The sequence below is a fragment of the Trachurus trachurus genome (genome assembly GCF_905171665.1).
Source record: "Trachurus trachurus genome assembly, chromosome: 7".
NCBI lineage: Eukaryota > Metazoa > Chordata > Actinopteri > Carangiformes > Carangidae > Trachurus > Trachurus trachurus.
Window position 1 is genome coordinate 8565979 of NC_139901.1, and position 22358 is coordinate 8588336.

At 43.6% G+C, this 22358-nt stretch overlaps 1 protein-coding gene across 2 annotated transcripts in view; it reads right to left on the reverse strand.

Annotated features, from left to right (window-relative positions):
• The window catches only part of bcl2l1 (BCL2 like 1), a 35428-nt gene that overhangs the window by 10890 nt on the left and 2180 nt on the right, over positions 1-22358 (reverse strand). For both annotated transcript variants that reach the window (XM_083976343.1, XM_083976344.1), the window contains exon 2: positions 19816-20570. In XM_083976343.1, the coding sequence (XP_083832469.1) occupies positions 19816-20370 (555 nt within the window). In that variant the 5' untranslated portion in view covers positions 20371-20570. The remainder of the gene's footprint in view (positions 1-19815; positions 20571-22358) is intronic.

Genomic DNA, 22358 nt, shown 5'->3' on the forward strand with positions numbered 1-22358 from the left:
TTGTCTTCAGCTTCGTTCAAACTTCCTTTTGGCCATTTTTAGCCAAACTGATTGCAACTCTTAGACACAGATGACACCATGGACGGAAATAAAGAAGTGTGTGCAACAAGAGGCTGGGCTGAAAGCTGCACTGGAGGAAAGTTGCTTTTAAGTGTCTTGATCACTGAGCAGCAATAAAGTGAAGCAGTTTGAATTATGCACGAGGGATTGATAAATGGAAGTAAAGTAAACAATGACGTAGTTTGATTACACCGTACTGTACATCATTTAATATGAGTCAGAGTTTTACTGCGGCCCCCCCTAAGTGTTTCTTGAGAGCTGTCTGACCGCTGCCTGGAATAATGTGAGGAATGAGGGTGGAGAGAGGAAAACGACAACACCTTGTGATGGTGACTGACACCTGTAAAACAGACATGTCAGGACATGATAATACAGAGGAAATATATCATGAGGCAATGTATTGATTATGTGGTAGTGTGAGGGAGTGTAAAGGAGTGCCTGTTCAAACACTGGTGAAACCTCAACATTAAAGTGGATGTCTGGTTCTGTTATAGCAGAAGGAGACACAGATCCTCCTGAGTTCACTGTTCAGACACTTGACTAATTGTTAAATAAGAATGTGTTTTGCAGCTTTGATACATAAAACATAAATTGCAGGTCTCGTCTAGATTAGCTTAGACTTACATGAGTAAGACCCATGATTCTTCTTGGAAATATTCAAACATTAAAAATGTTACCGAAAGAGCTGTGGTTGAAACATTTACCAGAACCCCCCACCACCACAGTATGTGTCACATGTTACAGTGTAAATTAGCAGCCAGGGCTGACTTCAGCTGAGAAGCTGCAGGTTTTACAGCAGCAGCAGCAGCAGCAGCAGCAGCCAGGTTCATCTTATGTGTCTGGAAGAGTCCATGTAGACCAGAGGCAGAGGAATGGCTGTATAGTTTTGTTATTGTCAATAAACAAAGCATTAAAATTATGAAACTGTAAAAGAGTTGAGATCTATTATGTTCCAAACAAAACAAGTCACATTTGGAAACAATTGTCTGATATACAATAAGGATGCAGCAGAGATGGTAAGCTATATGTTAGTAAACCAATTATGTTTGAACATAGTTTGTAGATGTTTTTCAAATGTCTTCAGTCTTTTCTTAAGCTTTCTGTCGTTGTTTCTATTTTGAAATATCTCTCCAATCCAATGCTACATAAGACGGACCTAAATAAAACTGATTAACATGGTCAATGTAGCATAAAGTCAGAATGACAGGGATCAAGCAGCATCAGAAACTGCTTACTCATATCCACCTTTGAATTTGAGTGTGTCTACCGTTTTTATCAAACAAATGTACGGCCCTTATTAAACATGTAAAGTGGTCTGGGTGATCTTTAGCTTTGATCTTGTGTTTACAGAGCCAGGCCTTTTACATACTCTTACAGTCTCAGTGACGGGTCATCAGTGATTCAAATGAGATGTGGTACACAAACAAGGATGCAGACACACTCACGCAAAAAGACAAACACTGTGTTTCCCCCCCTATTCAGTTTGCTCTCTCTGATGCGTTATTGCACCAGCATAAATGTGACACAGTAAAACCAGCATTGAGTCATCTTTAAGTCTGTGACACTCCTGGAAACTTGCCCAACCCTGTTCTCTATCACACAGTAATGAAACAAACGGCTCAAAGTTTAGATGCTGAACTCAAGAGTCACTGGCCAATGCTAAAGAACCATTTAAGCAAATTTCTAACCATTAATTGTTTGTTTATAACACCGCATGCAAACATTTCCTTTGCCGTTTCCATTAGCGGCACCAGGATGTCATGGCATTAGCTGATTTAAATATAAATGACCATGGTTACTTGTATTGTTCCTTTGCATATTCAAGCTATAAATGCTGGAAGCAGCCATCTGTCTCCTGTCTATCCAATCCATTTCTTCACTTGAGAATCAGGAAAATAAATGAATAGAAAAACTTGATTTTACCGAACGCATGAGCGCGCCGCCCCGCTTTATTTCTCTAGCGGCATTACCAGTCGGCTCACTTTGCACATGTCAAGGCAGCACTGCGGGTTTGATATGCTCAATCTCCCGTGGTCCCACCTGGCAGGTAAACCCAGTCTTTATCTGCTCTCTTCCTTTCCCTTTCACACGGTCACGCCTTTATTTCTTTATCTCTGCTCCGTTCCCTGAGGAAATCAGGTGCTAGGCAGCGGCCTGCCGAGAGCTTTCAGGCCTCGTCTCTGTTTCTTCTCTGCCTCTTTAACTTTCTCTCTCTTTGTCAGCCAGGAGAAAAAAAAAGGATTAGCTCATGAAAGCATAAGGTTGGATAGAAGAGAGAAGGAAAGGCAGAGAGGTACTGAAAGGGCACAGGGAAGGAGTTTCGGCAGCTGGTTGCCAAGGCTACCGGCAAGCAGCTGATTAGCGTGTGTGATATGCGAGTGTGTTTTGGACCTGTAGGTCCATCTCTGGAGCTGATAAATGGCCCAATACTACATGTAGGGAAAGGAGCGTTTTAACGATCATTAGCAGCAGCTTCCCATTCATCAGCTTTGACTTGTCTGTTGCTCCAGTGTTGCACCATAACAAGCTGCAACACTAAACTCCCCTGATGTTGAAACCCTCTGAGCACGACATGCACACAGACACAGAGACACACACATCGATTAACACCCAACATCCTCTTCTTTTTAGGCAAAAACGGGGCAGAAGACTGAACAAAATTAAATAACTTGAGGACACTTTGAAAAGTACACTGAGTTAATATTTGCAATCCTGTCATCATTATTATGTCAAACTGAGAGCGGGCGAGTGAGCCGACAAATCGGTTTATCTTCGTCATTATTTCAGAGTTGAGCACCACCAACGACTATTTTTAGTGACTGGTGGTTAAATGATAAAAATAATAATAATAAAAAGTGTGATTGTGACTGGTCTAGATTCCAAAATGTGAGATCTACATGTCATTGTAAAGACTTTTGTTAACGGGACTAAACCAGAGCCAGAGTTGTAAACTGGCCAGCACGCAGAGCAGAATTATCTTATCACAACATTAACACATCACTTACATGTCGGCTGATAGCCATCAGGAAATTGCAGAACTGAAAAGTCAAAGATACAAAGTCAATGAGCTGCAACCAAAAACTGATCTCAACAAGTGGAAGTCAAACTGCTAAGTTCTGGTTGTCGTGTGTGTGTGGGCATAAAGATTACAGCAGTTACACTTTGAAAGGCAATGTTTATACAGATCCAGACCAGGTTTTGCAGGCTGCTCCCTAAAGAAGGAACCTCAGACCGACGATTTCACTCCTTTTTGTCTAAACTAAATCTGAAAATCCTCCTTTAAAAAGAAAAATCCAAATGCTGTTTTTCCAAATGAACAGCTCAGTGCTTGAAAATAAAAGGAACTGACAACAGATTTACTCAGTTCTACCTGCCAGCAATCAAACCTAAAATGAGGTTGGAGCCCATTGAATGAGGGTCCTGTTGTTTCTATGCAATACATATGGAACATTTTTTCTACCTCTTTCTCATATAGTTTTAAATAAATTGTTACTGATAGTGTGATAGATGTGTTGAGCATTGTTATGTTCCAATAAAAACATAATTACAAAAAAAAAACACCCTGGGGCCTGATGTCTGTATGTCATTATATGCACTGAAAGACGAATTGTTTAATTAAAAAACAATCAACATCTTCATTGCTGAGAAAAATAATTAATTCATTTATGTGATATATTTATGTAAGTGAATTTTAAAGTGGGGCTGTGTGCTCGTTCTAAAATAGTGAGCGCTCCTCTGTGTGTGTGCGCAACATTTGGTCTAGACGGCGCTCAGCAGAGAGACGAGGACCTCTTTCTAGCAACCTGCTGAGCATGTGACGTTCAGGCCGCACCGGCCACAAGCCCAGGCCTGGAAACCGGTTCAGTGTGATGAAACCGTGCTGCTAACAGGAAGGATGCGGCAGGTGGCATTCACATGAGAGGAATCCAGAGAATTCAGCATTGCTAACTAGAAACCTCTGGTACAAAGCTGACATAGACTCCTCCCCAAGGACACACATGTATGAATGTGTGTGGGTGTGTGTGTGTGTGTGTGTGTCTGAACAGCAGTGACTTTACAAGAGTAATCTAGATCAAGCAGCTTTGAGCTAGTGTAACAATGTGGAAAGGGACAGAGTCAAATAGAAAGTTACAGAAACTGTAACAGGCCATGCTCTGCCTGGAGCTGGATATTATGAGAATTAATGAGTCACCAACGGTGGCAGTCCTTTATGATGACACATAGAGATGTGGTTATGGTTTCAATGTTTCTGCTTCCGGAGTCTGGCTCCCAAACTTGCACTTGATGAGCAGAATTAAAAATCTGGCAATTTATGACACGTGTAGGTGTCATGATGCTGTATTTAAAACATGTGAAACTGTTTCAGTGTCCTAACCTTTATGTTTTGAATTCCATACACATTTGTTATGAAGCGTATATCTGTATATCTGTGGTGAGGGAGTGGGCAGTGTGTCTGAGTCACATCTGCACAGTCATCAATGTACAGACCTTTTGTCTGAGAGTGTATGTTGTATGTTCTCTTCTAGACTAAATCTAAGGCAGACGTTCCAGCAAGAGACTGACAATTATTTATAATGAGACAATACATCAAGTGTGTTTCCACGTCCTTGAGAGGGATGTTTAGAAATGAAGGCAATATTATAGAAGAGTATTCTACGGGATCATTTATCTTGTGTGACACTGATTCACAGAAACTCAATAAAAGGGAAACATTTAGAGAGGGATTAGAGACCCAAAAGGGAGAAAGTAAAGGATGTGTGGAAAGTTAAAGGGAAAGCTGTGAGAGTTCACCAGCAGCCATGGATGGACTCAGAGCCTGATGGTGCCAGAAAGTCACATGGAGACGGCTGATTTAAAAAAAACGTCATCTGTCCTGGCTGTCGCTGAGCAACGCTTCCTGTAAGTTGCGACATTTGGGATGTGTGCATGCAAACACCGCATGGCCTTGTGCACAGTGCACACACACACACACACACACACACACGCACGCACACACACACACACACACACACACACAGTTCCTGAGCCCAGAGTACAGCATGGTACACAACACTTCAAGTATTTCTTTCTGCTAATTGGGCGAACCGACAGTAGAATCCATGTGACCGGTCTGTAAACTCTGTTTACGGAGCAACACAAGGTGACACGATGTTCTGGCTGGTGAAACAAGGTGATGTCATCTCACCAGAGAGAGGTTAAAGCTAGTACAGTGAGTAAATGTGATTTGTCCTGTGACCTCTGTGTCGCATTGTGACAAACGGCCCATGAGCAGATCACAGGACCAGTGGATCAAACAGTAAACATCAAATTCACTGAGATAAACTCAACCTACCACAAACCAGACTCCATGCTGAATGACATACTGGCATTTGACAAGTCAACTCCTAAACATAACCCGCAAAATTCATATTCTTTCACCTTTGCACTGCAGCGAAGATAATAAATAAATCTTGTTGACTTGTTTACTCCTTGCTCTGGCGCCTTTCACACTGAGCCCAGTTGCATCCTATTTGCTTTGATTACTCTTGAGTTATTTTTAGGACCTGATGGGAGACCATCTGTGGCAAAGGGGACTGGCCATGATCCAGAAAAAACACATACCTGTGAAGACAGGTTCCCACAGTGCAAGTACTCTAAGTTCTGTGGATTTTGCGTTTCATCTTTTTGGATCAGATGTGACGCTGATCCTTTTCCTCATGTTTTGCTTGAACTCTGCCCCTCTCAGTTTTATCTAATGTCTGCTTTTGTCGTTTGCTCTAGTTAAAATCCATTAACTGCCAGTTTGCTTGTCAACAATATTTTCGCAATCAAATTGTGTCATGGTTTGTATCTGGGCAACGTCAGAAATCCAGGCATAGGAGAACCTGCTGGAGGAAGTCCTCAGATAATCACAAATCCATGGTGGAGCTGTTGCGGCCAGTCATGAGTCAACACCTAGTCTGAAAGCATTCTCCGGTCTGGTGAGACCAGTGTTGAAGTGTTTGGCCTGAGGAACCAAGAGCTACATCTGGAGGAAAGCAGACAGATGTGCATACAACCTCAGACTGATGCTCATGTTCACTGCTGTAGTTCAGACCAAAAGCGATATGAACACTGGAGTGAGTCTCTGGACGTCAGAATCCCTGAACATGGAGCTCAGATCAGAACATCACCCGAGGAGAGCAGTGCTGGGCGAGTACTAAAACCAGTGTTGAGAAATCTTTGTTGTTGTTAATCAATACTGTCAACATTTACCCAGTGCATGCATCAATGAAGTGTCCTGTTGAAGGGAAAAGTCGTTGATTAATCATAAATGACACCGACTGAGTTGGACAGGCTCTACCAGTGAGAGCATCTGCTGCTCCACAGATCCACGTCAGCTAAGTTTGTAGAAATTTGTCCAAGACGCTTGCAAGTGGCACTATACTGCCAAGGCTGCTTTTACATGATCCCAAATGATGTCTGTAAATGCTTCTGTAAATTATGATTTTTGATTACTATATTGCTTTATCATTGTGGGTTAAACACTCATTATGGTCTCACTGAATGAAATCACACAGCACTGAGGACACTATCAACAGAGTCTAAATTTAGTATTAATAAAAAAATAGTTAATCTTATAACTTCCATTGATACCCACACTGCCATCGTCATCAGCATCATGTGATAATAATTACTGTATTGTACTGTATCGCTCGACGTTTTTCAAGTGGCTTAGTGGTTTCGAGATGTCGGTTTCAGCCTTTATAGCAAATTCAAATCTGTGTCCAGTTGGACAAACCAACAATGTGTCTGTCTGTTCCTCCTTCTACTGTATCAGTGTCCTCATGTACCCCACAAGCTTCATCCAGTCCTGCTCCTCCTCAAGGCCTTCCGACCCTTTCTTCATGCTCATCACATTCAACAAAGTGTTTGCAGGAGCTAGAGAGTCGGGCCAACTGCCAAAAGGTTCCATATGACCAAGCTGGGAAGGAATTACTGAAGAGCTGAGCACTGAGAAGAGAGGCCCACCACAGCACAGGCATTTATCTGATGCCCTTTTAGCAGAAAGAAGGGAACACTCAGATTTAAAGGAATAGTTCAACATTTTGGCAAATTGGTCCATTGCCATAATAATCCCTATAGTTTTAGGAGTAGGTTTGTTACCTTTAATTGTTGGTGCAAGCTATTTTTAGAACGGCGGAGCAGAACCGCAAGCTGCTCAGAGCTACGCTACGGAGGCTAATAGGATTTCTTGGTTTCCCTCATCAAACTCATCAGATACACAATCCAACAACTCCAAAATGCTCTTGTGGACAAGTTGTGACCTGCACATTCACCACGCTATGAGATAATAACGGAACGTTACTAGACGGAGTTGTTTTCGAGGCAAATGCAGAGACTGCTTGCCGAAAAACTGCTCCCGATGGGAATGTGCATCAGCGGATTTGCATGAATATACCTCGAAAACAACTCCGTCTCATAACGTTCGGTTATTATCTCATAGCGTGGTGAATGTGCAGGTCACAATTTGTCTACGAGAGCATTTTGGAGTTGTTGGATTGTGTATTTGATGAGTTTGATGAAGGAAACCAAGAAATCCCATGAGCCTCCGTAGCGTAGCTCTGAGCAGCTCATGGCTTGGCTCGGCCGTTCTAAAAATAGCTTGCACCGACAATTAAAGGTAACAAACCTACTCCTAAAACTATAGGGATTATGTCAATGGACCAATTTGCCAAAATGTTGAACTATCCCTTTAACAGATTCTACTTGAGCAAGTGACAAGAGCAGATGCTGGGTAATTCAACGAGGGGCAAAGTCCAGGCGAGATACTGAGAAAATGATCGAGACCACATCCAATCCAAAAAAGATGGACCACTCAAGCAGCCAAACAGCAGAAACGCACCCACTGTGAAAGAAAATATGAAAAATACATATTACACTTGCTGAGCCCTGAAGAGGAGAGCATCCTTTTGGATCGTGATGCTTAAAAATGTGCATGTTTCATATAGCTGGAATTATTCTTCCATTGCTCATGAAGCTGTTTTACATTCAGGTCTCTGAATAAATGGGATTTCTGCTCAGCGTATGGTTCCTCTCTACTTCTCTTTCTGATTCACTGCTGGGAGGGAGAAAACATGGCATATTAAATGACGGGTTGACAGGGAGCAGTTCTACGCAGATAAGACCCAAACTATCGGGGTTTTGAAACAAGCGCGGGGTCAAGTGGGAGAGTTTGAGAGACAGTGCTGTCATAATACTTTACTCGTTCTACTCGTTCTTCTTCTGTATCATCACAATGATGAATGAACTGGACTTCAGCCAGAAAGGAACTGCTCAAATTATTAATGTGCATCTTCACAAGTGTAGCAATAACAACTTGCATGGTCCATTGGATCTATTGTTGAGCTACTTCCCAATCTTATTAACACCACAGTCTTTTGTCGATCACTGCAGGAACTGGTTTGATGGATAATTTCCAAGTAACAGGAAGGAAGCTGCGTAAATGAGGAAATTGAATCATTAAAACTCGCCTCAGATGTGACACTTGATGGTGTTTGTGCCAGTATCAGTGTGTACTCTTTCTTCTCTTTCTGAACCTTCAAGTGGGCTACATGTGAGTGTCTACATCTCTGTGTGTGTGTGTTGAGCCGGCGGTGAGGCCATGAATTAAAGAGGAGATTAATGAGTCAGGACAAGGAGGCTCAGACTCCAATCTGTTCCATGCCCCACTCTGGGGGGGTGTTTCTCTCTACAAACCCCCATTCTGTCAGTAAACACACACATGCACATGCACACACACACACATTATGTATACACTGCTGACACGCAGCAGGAAAGGCACTGAGTGTGTACGTCTGACCGAGGGAGCACATGTTTAAGGAAAGTGTGAAGACATGAGTAGGAGAGTGGAGACACGCAGCTGAGGTGGAGAAGACAGAGAGGGTCTTTGACTGAACGTCTTCAACGTTATAACCCTCCACCCTCTGGGCCGTCACCCCACCCAGACACCTCACCATGACCCTGAGACTTGCCATCTGCCTGGATGGGAGAATGGAACAGGCAAGCAGGGACAGAATGAAAGACACCAAACACACACACACAGACAGACAAGGAGAAGGACAGAATAGGAAATAATAAAAAAAAAAATAAGAGGAAACTAAAACAAAGAGGAAAGAAAGCTATTGAAAATGACTCGAAACTGAAAGGGGGAAACCCAGGAGGAGAGAAATATGTGAAAAGAGGAGTTTCTTTGATACTACACTTCCCCTAGCTTACTGTATATCTTCACAAACTTTGATGACATGAAAAAAAAAAAACTTAATTCCCCAGGATCACTTGAGCAGAAGATGAGTATCTACAGGCCGTGAACCAGTCCTCTTTCTATTAGCGCCTCTGTCTTATTCCAGAGCCGCGGATGATATCTTTTGTCTTTATTGCTTTGCTCCCTTCGCCATTCAAACAAGCCCGTGATATATATAACGACGATGGCCTTGATGCTCTTTATCATCGTTTAGTCCCTGTGCTGTATGAGATTGGGTGCCACATTACCATGAAATACTCATCAAGCCTCCCTACCCACCCCTCAGCTCTCCCACTTTAATACATGCCATGAGACTCACTAATCCCATGATATGCCTCATAATCTGATCACAGATATGAGCATAGAGAGAGAAACAGAAAAGAGAGTGGCGAAGGGATGGATAAAGAGAGAGAGGGATGGAGGGGAATGAAATACAATCAGAGGAGAGGGATGCAGACAGATGCTTAGGTCTGTGTGAAGACAGAAGGTGGAGAAAATAAAAAAAGAATCTGTCACAGGAGGAGGTGTAAGGATGTGGGCTGGAGTAGAAAGGTAAAAAAAAAAAAAGGGAGGACGAGCACAGACAGAGGGAGAGGGGAGAATGAGGAGGAAGATGGAAGGAGGAGGAAGAAGAGGGGGGGGCCCTTGCTCGTGACCTGATTTCACCACTAAGCCTCGGAGAGAAGTGGAGCAGCACGTAGGCAACCGAACGTTGCAGCATCTTCACTCTGCTCCACAAACATACAGCTGTTCAGTTGGTGCGGTGTGTAGGAATCAACCACCGTATCGTACGTGCAGTGTAACCTACTGGCCTGCATACGGCGTCCTCGTCTAGCTGAGTCATCACCACCAGCCTCCTCTTCCTCTCGTCTGCCTTCCTCTCTGCCATCTGCACCGGGCCCCGTCTCTCTATACCCTTGTCTTCTTCTGTCCCGTCTTCTTTGCACTGCCAGATACTTCCAGGGGGAGGGTGAAAGGGGTTTGTGGCACATAATGGTGCACTAAAGCAGAAGTCGGATGTCTACCAGTCTGGCAAAGCTGCTCTAATAGCTTCGCACTCTGCGGTGTCCTGGCAGTATAGACACACACGCTCATCTATTGCACAGCTGGATATCTGTGCTGTATACACAAACAGTGTCAGGGTATGGTACATACGGACGTCTCGCCACTGTGGCACCAGAGTGTGTGTGTGTGTGTTCATAAATGATCAAGAGATTCAGATGCGGTCTGAATCCTACAAATGTGGTCGTTAAGAGTCTGTATTGATGTCTCCCTGCTTTGTGTTCCCCTTTGTGCACGTATGAGGCTCTGGGGCTACAGGTCTTCCCTTTCACATGACCACTGATGACAGGAAACAGACAGAAGATGTAAACACACAACAAAACAAACAACAAAACAAACAACAAGCAGCAGTACTGTATTTTAATGCTATTATCATGTCACACCTGTCATAATGTCTGAGCCGGGCACAAGCCTCTTGTACAACACTAAAATCTGTACAAGTAGTCTATCATCAGGCTGTGAAGGTACTGGACAAGAAGACAAATGCTCATCATCATTGTCTCAGCTAGGGTTGTTCGGTATACCGGTACTAGAGTGGTACCGCCGGGGTACTGGCGCATTTAAAACGGTACCATACTGCGCTTAGATGGGACCGGTACTTTCCTTTTTGCGCCGCCGGCAGCGGTGACGTCGCCACGTGAAGTCGCCGCATTGTAATTTGAGCCGCAGCGAGCGAGTGAGCTAGCCACAAACGAAGCAAGGTGCTTTTTTCATTACCGTTACAGCGCCACCTGTCCATGTGCCTGTGTTTGTGTGTGTATCTGTGTGTGCCAGCGCCAGCGCGCGCGAGAGAGACGGGCCGCCACAGACTCGTTAATTAATGCAAACACTGCTGGTTGATAAGTTTTGTTTTTACCGCGCACCACCACTTGCATGCTCTCTCTCTCTCTCTCTCTCTCTCTCTGTGAGTGAGTGAACACAGCGAAGGAGCGCTACGCGGAGATGAATTAACGGAACGATATTGCGTTGATGGGGGGGGGGGGCAGAATCAATTTGGTCTATGTATGGGAAACAATAGGTCTGTGTTTGAGTAACATGAACATTTGTGTTTCATTCTATAAACTACTGATAACAATTTCTCCCAAAAATTACAACTTGTCAAAATAACAAAAAAAGATGCAGTGTTTTCAGACCTCAAATAATGCAAAGAAAACAAGTTGATATTCATTTTTAAACAGACCACTAATGTTTTTATTTAGGAAGAGTTCAGATTAATATAGATGGAAATTTAATCCTGCAGCAGAAGTAACTGTTTACTGATTTACTGATTACTGATGCATATGTTATAGTTCTAAGATTTTCTATTAAAATAAAGCCAATAATGACATTTTTTGTGTTCTCTTTTTGTTTGGAAAAGTACCGAAAAGTATCGAAAAACATGTTGGTACCGATACCGGCACCGGCACCAAAATGTTGGTATCGTGACAACACTAGTCTCAGCATTACGAATTACTGAGCTGAGATCATTTTATTAAATTCAAAGATGCCTGTCTTACCTATAAGATCCTACATGCCCCCCCCCCAGCTCAGGGAGTATGACACTTACCTTTCTTTTAAAATAAATTGAAAACTATGGTTGAGACACCATCTGCTCTGAAACTGTGATACTGTACAGTATACAGTGTATATTTTATGGACTGTAATATATTGTATTGTAATGTATTGTATTTTAAGTAGGCATAGTAGTGTTTTTTAATGCATTTTAATTATTGTAGTGCTCAAGTCACCTGCCCAGACTACAGTTGAAAATTAGCCAACTTGGCTAAACCGTCATGTTTACAGAAATGTTTATTAATGTGCACTGTCTCTGTATATTTTAAACTAATAAACTAAACTAAAACACATAGAGGAGAGTTATTTTTTGTGTTTTCCAACCTTTTTCCTGTACAGAGCTGATCAGCAGAGGATTTATCAACATCTTGGACGCTGCCTCGTACCCAGATCACATGAGGGGAGGTAAACAGCGCCATGCCAGGATTAATTACCTTTGCTTGCTTCATGTGCTAAGGAGAAATATGCCCCGACATGTGTTGACACACAACAACTATCACAATGAATTACCTTCAAATTTACAGATAATTAACTTGCATCACTCCACTTGTGCAGTTTGGTTGTGTTCTTATGCCCTCTGCACCGGGCGTGCAGCAGCCGTCTGCTTCCACACAACAACAGTTTGAGTGTTTCTCCTCAAAGGCAAACAAAAGTCTGTATAAACAAGGACACACGTGCGCTCGCTTTAACACAACCGACACATCCTCGATGTTCTCATCACGGACCTGGAGGCGACTGAATCATACAATCTGTTCGCAGCCATTTTCAAACTGTGACTGACACACACACACACCGCTGAATACCGACACATGCACGTACATACACGCATCTGATGTCACAGATCCTGAAAAACTAGTGCCAGAGCGCGGAAGCATGCGGACAGAAAACAATGGGGACCGTCCATGGTTGAGCAGCTACATTCATATGAAAACATTCAAGAGATCAATCTGCATAGAGCCGCCCACCGCACAAGAGGCGTTTATTGACAGCGCTGGAACAAAAAGTGGCCGCCATTGATCCAATGCAAAGAGGGTGTGCGGGAGCATTGTCTCCGTGTGTGGCTTTTATATGAGTCACAAGTTAAAGAATGAGACAATGACAAAAGTCGCTTCTGGATCTGTCGTCCTTTTCAGTGACACGGCTTCGACACACCTGTGCGGGCACAACTAAAAAGCCAGTAAAGCAAATTCCTATATGTGTATGAGAGTGTGTGTGATAGAGTGTGTGTGTGTGTGGCCACAGGTCCTTTGTTTGAGGTAGTCACATGACTAGCCCGACTTGCCGCCGTCCCCTCCCCTCAGCAGCGCGCCACCATACAATAAAACCTCCTAATGTATGAGACGACAACACTGCGCACCAGAAGTGTTGACAAACAAAACACATGTTCATGTTCATGGAAACTTTGCTTGATGAGAAAAAACACTGTCCTTAAAACACAAACCCAGACGGTTACGGAGGAAAAAACAACACATCTCTCCTAATTAGACACACGTGAGCCATTAGCGATGAAGGGAGGAGGAAGAGGATGGATGGATGAGAGATGAGAAAGGAGTAAAAGAGGGATGAAGGCGAGGATGAAGAGAAGGTGGCAGATGTACGGGCGGGTGCGTGGGGGGTGGTGAACGGGGATCAAGTCAGAGGGAATCGATAGTGCTGACGACTGTGTTATGAGGGTCCATGTGTGTTTGTGTGTGTGCTTGATTAGCAAAACTGACAAACATGGGAAAAAGGTCCGGAGCGTTGTTACACAGGGTCGTCTGCCAGGTTGTCGCCATGTGTAGCATCTGTGACCTGTAATACATTTATCTGCTATAATCTGTGGCGTCGACTAGAGGACTAGAGACAGATGGATGCAAGGATGGGGGGAAAGGAATAAAAATGAGAAAGGAGGAATGGAGGAAGGGCATACAAGGTGGAAAATAAGGGAGCAGAAAAAACCATAAAGAGAGTTGGGGGGGTAGAAAGATAAGGGACAGAAATCGATTGACAGCACCGGGACGGGTGCAAGTAGAGGAGATGGTAAGGACACGGAGTGAAAGGCAGGGAGATATATGGAAGATGAAGGGGTTGGGGGGGTGTGAGAAGAATGGAGAGAAGGGGGCGGGCTGGATAGGTCCCATGGGGGAGATTTCCTTCTTCGATAGGGCAGTCTGACAGACGACTCTGTGGATCTAACTGCCTATCCTATGTGCATGTTAATTACAGAGAGAGAGAGAGAGAGAGAGAGAGATGGTGAGGGAGAGAGAGAGAGAAAGAGACGGTGAGGGAGGGAGAGACAGAGAGAAAGTGTGTGAAGGAGGGAGCAGGAGGGAGACAGAGAGAGAGAGACAGAGAGAGAGAGAGAGAGAGAGAAAGAGTAAATAAGTCTGCCGGGGAAAATGACACAAAGGAAGCTCAGGTGTTTTCCTTGTCAAAACAAGTCAATGGATTTACCCTCCATGGGCCTTTTATTACAGCCTCAATATCTAACCCACTTTACAACAGTCAGCTTGTGTGTGTTTATAATCACACAAACACAGCAGATAAATACACTGTTACCTGTATAAAGTCTATGTTTTTTGTTGTTCATAAGTACCACCACGAAAAAAGGGCAAAACAAACAATTCACTGGCCCGTCCCTTCTCTATATTTCTACTGGCTGTGCAGTTGTTTTTCTCAAACAGCTGGGCACTGTAATGTCTGTAAACTCCGTAAACATCAGTGATGGTCCAGCAAGAATATCCAGCAGGAGGAGTGTGTACGGTTTTTTACGGTAAGTTTTTTTTGTCTTCATGGTAAAAACTGAAGGTGTTGATTTTGGGGATATCTCTGAACATACAAATACGATGTGGTAATAACAATGATACTAATAATTACTGTTATTATTATCAGTTAGTGTTAGACTTTTTTATAGGATTTGTAGAAAATCTAGCGAGCAGGTAAAGAAGAAGAAAACTGGACGATTCAAATGGACATTTGTTCTGTTCTGTCGTTACTTTTTTCTTGACCTTGCCGAGGCCGTCAACACCATAAAGCAGCACAACTGAGCTAACGCCCCCTCTGTACTGGATACTGTACCATCCACATCCAGCTCCAGCCAAGCTTCCCCAGACCGCAGCAGCGTGATTCTTCTAAATGAGTTAAGCCTTTATTAGTCTGTCAGAGGAGGAAAAAAAAAACATTGTTTCCCCCAGTAGCAGGTCGAGATATTATTCATCTATAATTGGTAATAACCCCCGTACCCCCACCCCGAGGCGGCTCAATCTCCACTGAGTAATCACTGCCATCGCCTGCTCTGCTGGAAACAGCATTATTAGGTCGATGGCAGTGTCTCTACCGCTGCTGTCTGCCAAGGAGGTTTATTATCTGACAATATATGGCTTCACTCCTGCGCTTCCTTTAAAACCTTGGGCTGTGGAGCCAGAATCTGGCTGAGCATATTTACCCCAGGTCCCGAGCTACCATCAAATATCTCAGCATCCCGGGCAGTGGAGGCTCCAAAATAAGCTCCGGCGGGGATCGTTTAGGCCGAGGCTTTATCAGCAAGATTTGTTCTGCTGAGCAAAACACCTTTCACTTCTCAATATCCAACTGTCGCCTGGACTATTTCAGCAGCTCAAAAAGCCTGTCTTACCAGGTGTCTTTATGTGTAGCAGTGTTTACATGGACATAATGCTGTGTGCGTGGGTAAAGAGAACAATAGCTTTTCAGCAGCATGACCTCCTCTTGGAACTAGCGTTCACGTTAGCTTTATTTGGTAACCATGTTTTTTGGTTTTGTTTATTATTATAGAGGATGAAACCCGCTAGGGCTGTTCTATATTAGGTTTTAAGAAATTACTTTTTCTACACAACCTTTTATAAATATGAGATTGTGTGGTATGTTTGTTTTTCTTGGGATTAACTCATTGAAACCAATACTGACCAGTAAACAAAACTGTCAAAATGTGTACACTAATGAGGAGTACAGGAAAATAATCGCCAGATTACCAGATCAAATATTTTGTCTACAGAATGTAATATGTGATATTGCAGAATCTGTGCCTATTAGACAACTGATTGCCTCAGCTTTGGGCAGAATGGTGCATTCAAGTACAGAGTACTGCTTCGTTAATAAGGTGTCAGCTTATGAATGCTACACTGTTTTTGTTTCTTCTATTTTTAAACATTACATTATGAAGATCAGACAGATCTGTAAATTCCCCAACTTCTGGGAAACTAATCATGCAAATCACTTCAGAGAAGAGCTCCAAGACAATCTTACATCATCCTGTCACATCGGATGTTTTTTTTTCTTATTACACTACCACCTACAAGCAAAACTTTCTCCTCCTCTCTACTTTATCACAACCCTGCAAAAAAAAAAGCAAATGGTAAAAAGTTGTGTAGAAACGGTCATGATACATACAGATTGATGGTTGGGAGAAGAGAGGGAGAAAGTGACCTTGCTGCCGCTAAGAGCAGACTAATATTTCATCAGCTAACACTGAGGGAACACCTGCCTCACAGCTACACTCAGGTTCCAACATCTGCCAACGGCTCTGTGCTTCATCCCTGTGAGGAGGCGTCAGGGGAGGGAGGGAAGGAAGAAAGAGGGAAATAAAAGACAGAAAGAAAGAAAAACAACAAAGTCTCTTGTGGGTTTGCTGAGAGACTGTGGTACATTCAAGGGACTGTCTAGATTGGCTTTGAACCGACAAACCACATAAAAGGGAGAAACTCAAGCTATTGTGACAAAGAGAGGGAAAAGCAACTGATAGAAATGATATGACTCCACCGGTAATCCACCTACTGAACTACATCTTCTGCTGCTCGCTGGGACTACCCCTGTGGCAAGCTGTGGCACCTTATGAAGAACTGACATGGGACACAGTGCTCTCCCCTTCAGCGCCAGGGAAGCACGGCAAAATAAAAGCGAATTACATAAAGCTGTGAGGAAAAAGAAGTGGCATCATGTGCTCGAGAGAATGTTAATAATAGAAGGAGAAGTGAAACCGTCACAACAGGATTCTGGTGCACGCTGGTCCATTCAACATTTCTGATGAAGTCATTCACTTCTCCAAGCCGAGGTTACCCTGACATGCAAGCCACTAACCACAAGCAGCTACATCATGCTGTTCGATAACTCATCGCTAAGTTAACTGCCTTGTCTGAGGGTGTAAATGTGTTTGTTTGACTGCGGGTGAGACTGGATCATTTTGACTACATGACATCAAAGACACATGTAAGATGGGATTTCTGTGCTGTGCTGCCAGTAAGGCTGTCAGGGGTTATTCTGAATTCTATTATGTATTGAGTTTTTTTTAATATTCGACTGTAAGAATAAATAAATGAACAAACAAGCGGCACTTCCGCAGCTGTCTGCTTTGGCCAAGGCTGAATGTATTAGATGACAGACAGGACTGGAGCCGCTCAATGATATTTTCATTGAGTGAAAATAAATGCCAGTCAAAATGAGAAAATAGCCCGTGTTGACAGCAGCAGAGAGATCACAACCCAACCCGGCTGCAGAGACAGTTGAGGCACCAGCTTGGAAATACTTCGGATTTTTTGACAGTAGTTGGCAAAATAGTGGAAGCACAAGATTAAATTGCATTAAAGCTCTGTAACAATTAGGCAGCCGCTCCAGCATCATCAACCTGAGGGCACATGTACAAAATATGAGTATGATGCTCACCACTCCACCCAAACAGTCATGTCTTGAGTCATGTTTCACACCGCCCGTCACACGCTCAGCAGCACCAGAGGCTTACATGAAGAAACCTGTCAGCAGGTGGAACCAAGGTGCTGAATTCATGTCTGAGAAATGATGACGGACAGAATCGTAGGAATCTACAGCAGTACTTCAGACAAAATACGAGGAATTACCCAAAGACAAAGATGTGGCTCTTGCCACAGATGGGCAGAACTCCCTAGCAACAGCATCCTATGTCACAGTAACAGCCCACTTCGTTTGAGATGATTGGAAAATGCAGGACTCCGTACTCAAGACAAAAGGAGCTCAAGAAAAGCCACACTGTAGAGAATGTAGGTTAATGCATTCAAGACATCTTGGACATCAGTGGGAATCTGAGACTGTCATTACAACGGATGATGCTACCAAATCAAGCCAAGGCAGTGGAGATGGACTTTTCAAAACGGTGAATAAATCATGTACAGCGTACCACGGCGTGGTCTGCCCGGTTGGATATCCTTCTAGGTACGCTGCTCAGCCAATGGTATGTCGGTTTCCATAGGATCAACCCTTGACCTGGTGTTATACAGCACTGCAGTGACTATAAACAGCCCCTCCCCTCGCTCCCGCTCTCCTTCATACCATCAAATGGCGGGCACAAAGGAAAAGAGCTGACCTTAACTGTCCTGGAAGAGTTCACTGTACTACACACACACACACACACACACACACACGCTTGTGATATACAGGACCAGGGCGCCTCACTTTAAACTGACCCCGGGAAAAAAACAAAAGAAAACATGGAGCTTTCATCTGCATGCAGCTGTCTTGGAGAACATAACAGACGAGTGGACAAGGGGCAGAGGAGGAGAACAGAAATGGACAGATAGGGGGGGAAAAAACAGCCAATCAACTGACCGGAGTAAAACAAAGGGCTATCTGTAAAAGCCCTGGACTTCATCCCACCCTGTGATGAGAGAACTTCGATCCCCAGGCAGAGAGCTACAAAGCCCTGATGTAGCCTGTTAAGCTCCCACTTCGATTCAGCTCATTGAGCTCCATGCTGCTGATCAATTAGAGAACAGCTGAACCAGCTGCTGACCACACAAACATACATGATGTTTTTACCGTTTAAAGCACAGATGGTTTTCCAAATGCTGTGCGGTGCCTTTTTTTTCTGCTCCATTATTATTATCATCATATCTGAACTTTTATCTCCTCCACTGCCCACAGATCCAGCCCCACCCCTGTGCCATGTCATAATCTCATGGAGGCTGATAGAATTTAAATGTAGTCATACGGGCATATCTGGGGCCACCTGCATAAGCCAAGTCACAACAAACATTAAACAAAGAACTACCGGTATGTTCTAAGTTCATAATTAAATGGGCTGATGTGAGCCTCTATCAGGCGTATCAGTATCAGTATCTTACCTATTGGCCAAGAACCAATGCAAACACTTTTTTGTGCCTTCAAACTTTGCAGGTGAACTGATAACTGTCTGGCTTTAATTTAGAAATAACGCCCTTCATCGGTTGATCCACTTGCTTCCCTGTTTGTGCTTCCCTCATTTATCTAGGTTTGCTCCCCACAACTGCAGGACTGACAAGTGTGTAATTATTCACTGTAGGCTTTAGACCTTTTCCTAGTTATTTTTATTAATTGTATTAACATTTCCAAGAGTTCACCACAGTGCTGCGTTGATGACAAAAGTAATTTATTGTCAAATGGTAAAATGTTGTGCCTCCAAAACATCTAAGAGATACTTGTTTGTTTTTGTAAACATGGGGAATATTGGCTATTTAACTGATTATTGTTTTTTTTTCCCTCCCTTACATCAGTATTGGCCCCAGAAATCTCATATCAGTTGGATCCTACTCTCAACCAATGACACGGTGTCACTTGAGGACAGTTCATGCAGATAATCAAGCCTCACTGTTCAGACAGAGACACGGCTGACCAACTGGCACATGATGCATAAAAGACATCTACAGACTTGAGCAAATCTGGTCTTAACAGCAAGTGTGATAGAGAACCACATTTTAAATCCCACACACAACCAAACCATTGTTGATACAATCAAATCGGCACAAGCCATTGGTGTCCATACACATTTCTAGAAATAGCCCTAAGCCCACTAGTCGGAGCTCATCTTGTGTTCCCCATATAACTGAACCCTGTACTGTAACACAAACAGACGGTGTTGTGTGTGTGTGTGTGAGACTCACCCATCCTCCTTGGCTCTGGATCCAGGGCTGGATGCGGTTGTCCAGGTAGACGGTCATCCACTCCACGATCCTGCCCACCAGTGGACTCATCTCCTTCTCCACGCACTCCACGCAGAGCGCCCCGCCGAACACGAAAAGCCCTATGATGCGGCCCCAGTTGAAGCCGTCCCGGAACACCTCGTCCATCACGTTTGCGAAGCTCTGGTAGGCCGTGGCCGGCGTGATGTGAAGCTGGTTGTGCAGGTCGCTGAAGGCGCGGGAGTATCGCAGCTCGAACTCGTTGGCCGAGTCCCGGAGGGCCTCTTTCACGGCGTCCAGGCTCGTCGTGGACGGCAACCGTTGCTGCCGCTGCGGGGACTCGGGACGGGCTCCTGGACTTGTGCCGTTAGAGGTCCCGTTGGCGTGCGTCTCTGTCCGCTGTTCGTCCGCCAACCCTGCCTCCCCCCCGTCAGTCCTGTTGGGAGACTCATTGAGCTCCATGTACGTGAGAGGATAGTTTCGCTGGGAGAGTTTATACGTTATGTAGAAAACCACCAGTTCTCTGTTTTGAGACATTTTGTGTTTAAATTAGATTCTTCTCTTTGCTTCGGTCCGTCTCTGCTCCTCTGGCGGTCAGGCCTTTCCTGTGTTAAGAGTGAACACACACTGTGCCAGGCTTTCTCCCTGCGTTCAGATCACCATGGTCCACTGATATGCAGAGGACACTTGGGGGTTGAAAACCAAACCTACACAAGGCTGACAAATCAGCTCAGGCCCTGTAAAGAGACAATAATAAAAGGTCAAAGTCTGGACAGCCTATACGCATGCAGTGTGATTATATGTGTGTGGGGATGGGGGGAGTGTGCAGGGACGGCTGTAGACTTCCAAATTAAATTTGGACAGGTAGGGTCAAAGTGCATCTCTCTAATTGGGCTGTTACATATGGAGCAGATGGCATTGATATTAATGAGACGATGGTAGAGCGAATTTTTGTGTGTGTGTGTGTGTGTGTGTGAGTGAGAGTGTGTTAAAGAGTGAGAGGACAAGGGACACCCAGAGAGACAAAGTGAGTGGTGGTGTGAGGAAGGTGACGTTTAGGTGAGGAGAGATCAGAGGGACAGTCTGGCCCGAGGGTCCCTGGAGACAGTGGTCATCTCCCAATCAGTGACCTCTGACCTCTAATCTGAGCTTTGAGACACTTTGTTTATCTCAGCTCCACGTTGTCTTTGTTACTGTCACACACACTCACGCACACACTGCTCTACTGCCACATCATGCGCTTATGTCTCCACATAAAAATAACTTTTCTCCAACACTTGCAGCTTCCAAACAAACAAGTCATCATCATTATCTCTGTTCTCAGATATGTAATTAAGGACACTTCTTTTCTTCTTTTAAATACATCAACATTATAAGACTAAATGCATCATATAGTAGATATTGGCCACCTTTTTTCACCACTTCAGCTGTAGGTTTTGTCTTGTTTACCTGACTGTGGAATGAGCTGTCTCAGTGAACAAATAAAGGAGTCTAGTTTGCTAGTTCCTGTGTACATACTGTAATGCAGTGAACTTCTAATGAACTCAAAGTCAGGAAATATATTGACAATTATATTTAACAATTTCTTGAGAAATTCTGTGGTTTCACATTGATGTATGAAACCCGCAGTTGCAGGGGTGTTCAGATTGCCACATATGAATAAGCCCTCTATTTCACATCTGTTCGACAGGGTCAGATGGGAGATTGATTATAGTATCAGTAATGTTCAAAAATAAAGGCACAGAACAGTTTTTAAGAGACAAAAAACAGAATTGATGGTTAATATGTTGAAAATGTGTCGCAAAGACAGATAGAGAGATATTGATTGGCTGATTAGAAGTCAAATGCAATTCCTATAAGGCTAAGATCATTATACCATTATAAAGGAAACAGCTGACATGTCCAATTAAAATTAAAAGTCTTTTTTTTATAAACACTTAATCATTTAAGTCATTAAAATCTCAAACATTGCCACAGTCATTTTGTCCTTTGTGAGCATTAGCTGCATGACTCCGTTTTGAGCAATGATGAATTGAGTATGGAACAGTTGGCCAGGCAAAACAGGCATTTACGACAGGAAACTGTGCTGAGAAATTTTCTATTTCATTTTTCATTTGACATTCAAGTGATTAACAGGCTAATAATTAATAGGTGCTCTGAATAATTAATAGTCAGATAATAATCCTAACATTGATTGCTATGAAATAAGCATATATTCCTGCCCAAGAAACAATCATCTTTCACACCACAAACCCAAAGTTTATTACTAAAGTGAATACAAAACATTTACTTCATCCAAGATGTATGTCCACCTGAGGCCAATACATTGACTCTAAGTGAGTCGACATCCCTGAAACAAAGGACGATGTGAGTAGGCGGCTGTCTGACAAAGCCATTCCCTCATCCACTGCTGTCACTGTCCCGAACTGGTCCACACAAAAAGATGTGGGAGGAAGATGACCTATAGGTGATCCCAAACTGTCTGCTGGTTATCACACAAGAACCTGACCTTTTAACCATACTGA